We start from the raw sequence: 9,642 nt of genomic DNA on the forward strand, positions 1-9,642 counted from the left end.
GTGGACATACTGAGAACAACAAGATCACAAATTGTCTTCCCAATAAGAGATGGAGTCACTAGCACCAAGATGGGACATAGCGGAAATATTTGTGCAGTCTCATCACAAATATCTTTCCTATAGAGGACAACTGACATAAAATAGAAAATGATTTACTTTTTTTGGCAGAGGTTATAGTTAATTGACATTGAAAAGTTGGATAGGTAAATATTTTTTAAGTTTGGACTTGGGGAAAGAACTTAAATAACATATGAATTTCATTGCATGCATGTGTTGTATTTCTATAAATATGCAATACATTTATAATTAATAACGGTATATTATACAGCACATCTATTATATATCTCTACTATCTTAAACCCCAACAATTTTTTTTTTTTTTTTTTTTTTTTTGCTTTAAAAGTGATTGTAAGTAAATGCTGTCCAATTTGATAAAAAAAATTATCCCATGCAATGAAAGTGTTGATTAAGTGTCATGTGTCAAGTGTCAGTCATGGTGTGACTGGAGACAGACACATTGGAATTAACATTGACACCAAAAACAAATGAAGGGAAGTGCACTGAAGAAAAGTGTGAAGGACAGGGGAAGTGAAATGAGGAGTGTTGTAAAGGTCAGGCCACTGGAGGAGGCATGAAGGTCAGCAGTGGTCATGAACCTTGAGGAAAATATATCTGTATAATGATAGTTTTAAAGTGGAAGTAAAAAAAAAGTGAATCTCTTAAACACAGATTATTATACTTTAACACAGATTATTGTTATACTCACCCTTAAAACATCATTTTAAATAGCTATATAGCAATGATTTTCATTTAAATTATCATTTAAAAAAGACTCAACACCAGTGAAAATGTAATATATATATAATACTACATCCCAGAAAGGCCATGAGTGTCAAGGTAATGTATACTTGCCTGCAATTCTTTGAGATTTTCATTGAGAAAAAAAAAAAGTTTTAATAAAAACAAAAACTTTTTATTTTACCTTTTGCCTATGAAATCACAAGGAGAATTCTTGTCCTTGTGGTGAAGCAGCCACGAACATCTGTATTCTCCAACCTTTATAGCCATTAAGAGATCATCTTCCAGAGCCACCTATTAATAACCACTGTCAGCCTTGACTGTCTGTGAGAGGACATGTTTTTCATCTGAGAGTTGGAACATTTTTAATCTCTCCTGACTGTCCTTCCAGAGACTCATATGCACAAGGATAGAGGATGATGAATTTACTGCCAAAAAATCCTGAATTCTATGATACTTATCAATATTATTGCCATAAATATAGGAGGCACCTTGTCTCAGAGATTCATTTTTCTGACACAGAGAAACTTCAGTTTTCACCTTACTACAGAGAAACTCTTTGAATAGTCACACTGATTGTGTAACATGACTAATTCCTCACACGGCTCAACCTGAAAACATCTGGCTTCTGGATATGAAGGATTCAAGTTTCTGCCATAGGGTTGTGTATGATTCAGAATTTAATTTAGTATTCATTTCATGTGAGTGTATGTGATTCTTTAGAGGTTAAACTTTTTTATTGTTAAATGTGTAACAAAAAAAAAAAAAAACACTTTTTAAAAAGAACACTTAAAGGAATAGTTCATCCTTAAATGAAAATTAAGTGATCATTTACTCACCGTTGTGTTGTTCTAAGGTCGCATGCCCTTCTTTCTTTTATGGAAAACAAAAGTTTTTTTAAATATCCCACTCACACTCGTCCATAGAATGGCAGCAAATAGCGACCAGCATTAAGCTTTTTAAAAATGATATCACTGAATAATCCCATGTGATCTGGTGGTACAGTATAAAAACAACAACATTTAACGTATTATTTAACAAAATTCTTGTTCTAGTTTAAATATTTTAAGATGCTTCTTTATGAAGCATATGAATTCACTATTTCAATTCATCTACTCTATCAGCAATTAAAGTTAAATTAAGTTTAGCACTATATGCACTCACAATTTTAATGTTATTTCCATTAAAACAATAAAAAACATAGTACATAACTGCAATCATGTGGATTCAGTGCATTGATGTAAAAAAGGCAATCCTGATCATGACACGAAAACCCTCTTGTGTCACTAAATTGATATAATAAACTCTAATCCAACTATCTTAAGTGGATTTCAGCAGCAGGATTCAGAGCGCTATGTTCCAACACTCACACCTGCCCCTCCATCTGTTACTGCAGTTATGGATCATTCTATCCCAGATTTACCCCACCCAAAATCCTGCTCAGTTGTTACGTGGCACATGCAAACCAACACATTTTAGACCTCTGTCCTCATTTCATAAACAAATTCATTAAATAAAAATAATAAATTTGACACCTTCATAATTTCATAACTTCATACCTTCAACACCTTCATAACTTCATAAACAAATTCACGAGTTCACACTTACATATAATTTGAGGGGGTAAAGTTTAATGCGTATTTGGCGTGCTGTCCGGAGGGAGGGCTCCGAGCTCGGAGTTCGGCCCGAACCCAGAGTACTCCCCCCGTATGTAAGTGTTTAGGACTAGAAGCGTGGAGAAGGGGTGGTGGAGGGATGCTGCAAAAACTGTCAATGGAATGAGGTGAGACTGCTGAGTATATATACACCTCTTACCATTGATTGCTGAGTGCTCTCCACTTGTGTTAATTATCTGAACGTGCTCCTCCCGAACCTTGTTAATAAAACATCATTTAATTAAATAAAAATAATAAATTTGACACCTATTAAGGGAATAAGGAGTTTGACTATTCCTAAACAACACTGAAAGAACTAACAATAAGTGTTAAATATGTAAAATTCTGCTTAAACTTCTGCTTTGGCTTTGTGTAGCACCTGCCACCAGAGGTGGACAGTAACAAAGTAGCCTACATTTACTTGAGTACTGGGTAACACTTTATTTCGATAGTCCACTTTAGACATTCTACTAACTATAAGTAACTTTGCAACTACATGTCAACTAACTGTCGTCAGAGTATTAGTAGACTGTCTGCTTAATATCTGCTAACACTTTATTTTGATGGTCCATCAACAGATATTCTACTGACTATAAATAACTTGGCAACTACAAGTCTACTTATTCTACTAACCCGAACCCTAACACCTAACCATAACAGTCTACTACAGTCTACTAATACTCTAATGAGAGTTAGTTGACAACATGTAGTTGCAAAGTTGCTTATAGAAGAATGTCTAAAGTGGACTATCGAAATAAAGTGGAACCGAGTACCGTACTTAAGTACACTTTGCTTGAGTATTCTTTTTTCTGGAAACATTTTACTTTAACCTCACTACATTTGAAAGACAAATATTGTACTATTTACTCCACTACATTTCTGTCAAGGTCATTGAGTAGAAAGTAGTAACGTCAGTCGTCAGTCAGTGGATGATTTTCATTTTCAACGTTGGCTTTGGTCTTCTAAATGCGAATTTTGTCATTGTTTTGGAGCACACTAGCTTATAGATAACAGTAAGGCTAACATATTAAAGCCAAAAAACTTTTCATAGACACTTTAAATAGGGCAATATTTGAGGGAACAGCCAGTTGGGTGTCCGAAACCATTGAGGACGTTATTGAGTGCATTTATTCAATCTCACATTCAATCCCACCACTGGAACTGTGTTGTAGAAATAAATTTGATATTGATATGAGGCTATAAGGGCAATTTGGGACACAAACAATATCTGATTAACGGTAATATTATTACTAGCCTTCTACTTTCTTTTCTTTTTTTTACCTTGTAGGATGTTACAACGGGGTCCCTGGCTGCCATACTGCATATTCTTCCATATATGTTCCCAATGTTAAAAACAAGCAACTGAAGTTTATTTAAACTTTTATTTTATTTGAGGTACCTGGATGTTTATATAATTGGCTATTTAATTCTACGATTATATTTACAATAGAATTAATAAAGATTTAATAGGGCATCAAAGCACTGTTGCTCAAATCATATGCTGATAAGGAAATCTTCAAGACATAAAATGGTCCATTTAATTCTATTCTAACACTGTGTCTACACCGGACGCGAGCAACGTGACGAAAGCAAGCTTGAGGCTGTCTATACTGGACACGACAACAGAAGTATGTCAGAAATAGAAAGGGTGTATCAGTTTGCGGTCAGGAATTTGTCGTGATGCGTTTCGCATCCAGTGTAGACAGCATCACTGATTATAATGGGTTCTGTTTGCTTTTATCGATTTGCCACGTCCCACAGTGTAAGGGTCATAAAAAGTTTGGAATCAATAGTCATGAAAGACTAAAGCCCCTTTCACACAGAGATTCCGGAAAATACGCGGATAAAGTGACCCGGGATTTGACCCGTGTTCGTTTAATTTTGGTTCATTCACACTGCCAGTGATTTTCCGGAATCAGAGAGTGCGTTCACACACAAGCCGTAAAAATCCCATAAAGACACGTGACATCGACTTGACACGTAATGTCTCAGCAGCCTCTTAAGTTTGCTTATGAGCTGCGATTTCTCTCTCGAGAAACCACGCATGTGCATTTTTTTCTCTGATTCGATCATAAACCTAAGCATTACGTACCATTTCACCCGGCTTCAGCGTCATCAACTTAGGTTTGTATAACAACATATGGCCTATTGTCCACCCACACAATGTTTAAGCAGTTCTTCATCACTTTATTATTGTCCATCGTGGAGGGGGGTGAGGTTCTCTAATGATCATCTGACCATGATTCCCCCCTCTTTAATCATTTTCCTTTAATCTTCACTTCAACATGTCTAAATCCTTTCAGGTTCTATTTTTGCCTGGCCTTGTTGTGATCATAACAGGGACACTCAAGTTTATGAATCCCTAATCACGCCACATGTACCTGCCTCTCTCTCTCTCTCTCTATCTGCCCTCCCCCTCTGTTTCTGACTCTCTCGCTCCTCATGCATGGCTCGTGGTTTTATTGTTAGAAGTGACGGATCGGGTCACTCTCTATCGAATCACTGATGAGAAAGGCCTGTTTTGAAGCAGAGACTATAAGATGCTAGCTTCTGAGAATATGGTTCCATTCTGTCTTTTCCTTCACATACTGTAGTTAGTGCAGTGACTATCTGCATAGATCATAAATCTGTCTCATTTCATGCCTGAACCTTCCTTGTTCATGTCATATTTCACCCTAAAATGACCACTGAGAATAAAGGGGATTACAAAAAAAACTCACAAGTAATTCATTCACAACAGTATTTCTTGTTTATTTAGGGGTGAAATGTGACCTGAAACACTTTTATTTGTACATGCAGTTCCTTCACACCACGGCCATCAACACGTGCAGCAAACGGACCTGCCATGTTTACTAACTAAAGAATGGAATATACTGTACAGCCTAAGTTACATAATTAAAACAAATTCAACACCTAGTGTGCAATATGAACCGGTAAAGAGGTCATTGTTGCTGTTTGCTGAGGACAAACAAGCTGGCTCCTGATTTTTGCCCTCTGTTTGTTAAAGTTGTACACTAAAAAGCAAAAGACCATAAAATTGCATGTTATCTCATTCTGTGGCATGGTAATGATTTCCAGTATTGCTCTCAAAGGTTCCATTAAAAGCCTCAAACTATAGGTAATTTCATCCTGCATAAAACGGTTATTATAGTGCAGCTTATAAAAAGAGCTAGCCTGAAACCCTTTATTTCAGCCAATCTGCTTGGACGATACTCAAAGGCGCCCTGTTGCTATGCAAGTCCCTGTCTCATCACATTTCCATGGTTACAGGGCAACAAAGAATTAGCAATGAACACCAGAGCTCCCTCAGATACACGTTTTTTCCTGAATGAAAACTGAATTAGGCTTGGTGATGAAGTGAGAAACTTCTTAATGTACAATACAGTGGGCTTAGAGTGAGGTATTAAAGCACATTTCAAATGCTATGTAAGAAAAATGTTTTATTTTCACAGAGAAAAAAATATATACATATTAATATTAATGACTATTTGTGTCACCAATATAGTGGCTGCACACACAATTAACAGCCATAAATTAAATAATGGTAATTATTGAGTACGAGTGTTGAAATGAATGAATAATGACTGAGAGTAATTCTCAATTAACATTTTAACAGATGGAAATAAATCAACATGTAACAAAAGGATTTTGATATTTAATCTTATCATGAATACTTACTATTGCCACTTATCAATAGGAACCATAACAGCAAATTATGGATAAATAGATTACACTAGTCTGAAGATCATTTAGATCTGAATTTGCATGGATTTAAAGGGTTAGCTCACCCAAAAATGAAAATTCTGTCTTCATTAACTCACGTTCATGTCTTTCCAAACCTGTAAGACTTTCATTCATCTTCAGAACACAATTGAAGATATTTTGAATAAAATCTGAGCGATTTCTGTCCCTCGTGTGTTACGCATCACATTTAAACTTCAGCAAGAACCAATGAGGTTCATTCTTGTGTGTTAAAGCTCTCAAATTTCATTCTGAAGATGAATGAAAATCTTATGGGTTTGGAACAACATGAGGGTGAGTAATCAATGACAGAATTTTCATTTGTGTGTGAACTAACGCTTTAATACATAATTAGTCATGCACATATATAATGCTCTTCTTTATTCAGACAAGTACTCACACATTTTCCAAGTCATTCCTCAGGGATCTGGCCAGGTAACCTGGCACCCTGATCCACAGTATTCCTCGGACTGGAATTGCCACAACTGGGTCTGGTGGTCTCAGCCGTGCTGCTGGTCCTTTGCAGAAACTGAAGAAAGTTTTCATGGATGGAACCTTCGTGACTGGAGGCTCGAAGTTCAACAGGTCTACTGGCGCAACATTTTCTCAGTTTTATCAGTTCCTCGCGGATCTGTCGGTTCAGAAGGCCGTAAAAGAACGGATTCACAGCAAACGAGGAATACGCTAGCCAAGTGACGGCTTCTTCGATGTCCCCTGGGCTCTGAAGCGGAGTGGTGATGGACATGTAAAGGTGGAAACTGAAGTACGGGAGCCAGCAGATGAGAAACTGGCCCACAATGACAACCAGGGTGATGGCAGCCTTTCCGCCACCAAAAACTCTCTCAGGAGACAATCTCTGGGGCAGGCTGCGGGTGGTGGTGATGATAGTGGTCTGGCTGTTGATGGAATCCGAGCGACGCTTAGCTTGGTTGGCCGTCCAGCTAGGCAGTGGTACGTGCTGACGGGCAGCTGTTCGTGCGACTTTGTATACATTGCAATATACTGCAAAAATCACAACAGCGGGGACCAAGAAGCAAAGCACGCTGAAGAGAATAGCGAAAACCTTCCTGAGGCGACTGTGGCTCCAGTGTAAAGAGCAATGGGCCGCTGCGATGGAGCTCTGGTTCCCATACGCTGGCCAACCGAGAAGCGTAACCAAAGCCAGCAGGATGGATTTGACCCAAATGAAGACCATAACTCCTAGCGCAAGGTTTAGAGTCATCTTTACCTCGTATCGCATAGGATGAACAATATAGTAGTAGCGTTCAATACTGATCGCAGTCACGGTAAGAATTGAGGCACAGATGAGGAACACGTTTAAAAAGATGTACACCTGGCACTCCAGAACGGTGAACGCTACAGTGCTAAAGAACGGAGAACTAGACACTATCCCGAGAGGCATCAACAATATAGCACAAAGCAAGTCAACTGCACAAAGATGACACACAAACACATATTTTTTCATGTGAGGAGCTCGGGCAATGGCCACCATGACTCCGCTGTTGCCCAATAGTGCTGCCAGGTTAAGGGTCACCATGCAAAACAGCCCAACAAGATCCTTAATCTGTGATTCCGAGTGGATGACCTCCTCCATGCTAGGAGGGGTAGGCTTGGTTGTGATCCGCTGGCCGGACGTGTCATTTGGAGTTGTGTGATTGGTCAGGAGACCCAGCATCAGACCTGGCACAGCTTTCTCCATACTTCACCGGCTCGAGATAGAACCAGTCTTCTCCATGCGTAAATGTTGTGTTCTCTTCAGTTTGTCAAGCGTTTGTGTTGAAACCATCTCTGAGAAGAAACGAGCAGATCTATTAATACTGTATTTCGTGTGATGTCATGTCACAGAGCAAAGTTTATAGATACTTATATAGAGATAGATTTACATTTACATACATTTAACAGACATGTTTGTCAAAAATGTGACATATGTGTATATATATATATATTATTTTTGTAAGTCATATTTATATTGATAAAAGCAATTGTTGTGGAAACAACTATTGTAAGCTGAAAATTGTTACAAATAAAAATATGAAAAAATATATCAACAAACCGCATCGATAGATAGATAAGTTGATATAGATACTGATGTTGATGTAAAGTTAGAATTTTTTTTATTTATTAATATATGAAAAATATCAATATCAAAGTGACTCTGTGTAGCTTTCAAACAAAATATATCAAAAAACAGTTTTTTGAAACCCTAAAGTTGTAAAGAAAGTGATGCTGCATATTGCAAACCATATTCTTTAAGAGGATAACAGAATATTATGCCATGATTCAGTGCAAAGGGTCATTAAAAGGATTGGTGACTGTTTCATACCCATAATGATTAATTATGTTAATCTGTAACGCCTCCATCACTCATCATTCAGTGAGAGAGAGCAAAATTCCCTTTCATGTCAAACTAAACATGCAATTATTATCAGAACACTAAAGCTGTTATTACATACACACACTAAACACTTGAGTCCAAATGGAAAGGAAATTCCCTCATGCAAATCCTGAGTGCATATTGGTAATCATTTCTTCAAGAAAGTACAGATCATTCCCAAAATCACAGTGTCAATGTGCTTTTACTTCAGTCTTCATGGAAAATCTCATCTATTATTTTTTTCCCCAACCCACTCACCAGGTCTCTCTATATGCTAATGAGGGCAGAACAACATCCTGTCCTTTCTTGTTGGCAACTGACAGATTGCTTTCACCCAACGGGAGCATGTTTTTTTTTTTTTGAACAAATGGGTTGTTGACCGTCAGAGATCAATGAAGTTGGAGGAATACATGACTGCTGTTATTGTTGTTTTTTTGTCAGTGGGAGTCACACATGAGTCATACCTGATTGTGTGCCTTGACCTCCCCACAACACCCACCTATACGCGCTGACCCGTCCCCTCCCCCGACCCACAGACATCAACGGCAGGAGCTTTTACTCACTTCGCTAGAAATTCAAAAACACATTTTGCACTAAATTAAAATGAATGACCTACTGTCATGTCAGGTTGTGTTCCGCTGTTCTGACTTAACCCCACATGTTGCCCTGACACATAACATTAGAGAAAGAAGACAATGTGAGTTTTCTTACCTGTCAACGTCTGGGACTTTTGATTTTTCTTTGATTCTCCAATCAGATCTGAACATCTGGACGTATTTTCACATCTGTAGAAACTTCAGCAGACATCAACACAAGTGCAGTGCAAGCCCACAGGAGGCCGCTCGACATCTCAGGTGAGTTCAGTGGAGAGCAACCAGAGTGGATCATGATCCATCAAAAAGTATTATCATCCAGGAAAGCCCCGGCTCTAAGAAGCAAAGTTCAAATAGGTTTCCCTTTCCATCTAACAAAACCCAGGTGAAGCAGAAAGGATATGGTCCCACCTGCTCTTCCTGTTTCCAGTAGTGTTGATCAGTATTCACACCACTTAGGCCGGTGTCCGTCAGGATGCTC

At 38.1% G+C, this 9,642-nt stretch overlaps 1 protein-coding gene across 1 annotated transcript; it reads right to left on the reverse strand.

The window, feature by feature from the left end:
* Positions 1-6,500: 6,500 nt before the first annotated feature.
* gpr61l (G protein-coupled receptor 61-like) lies at positions 6,501-9,401 on the reverse strand. The gene is made up of 2 exons (XM_084426377.1): positions 9,280-9,401; positions 6,501-7,982 (listed from the first exon to the last, which is right to left on the reverse strand). The coding sequence occupies exon 2, from the start codon at positions 7,891-7,893 to the stop codon at positions 6,607-6,609; it is 1,287 nt and encodes a 428-aa protein (XP_084282503.1). The 5' UTR covers positions 7,894-7,982; positions 9,280-9,401; the 3' UTR covers positions 6,501-6,606.
* Between the last annotated feature and the right edge of the window lie 241 nt (positions 9,402-9,642).

This window comes from Rutilus rutilus, assembly GCF_951802725.1.
Source record: "Rutilus rutilus genome assembly, chromosome: 12".
In the NCBI taxonomy this organism is placed as follows: Eukaryota; Metazoa; Chordata; class Actinopteri; order Cypriniformes; family Leuciscidae; genus Rutilus; species Rutilus rutilus.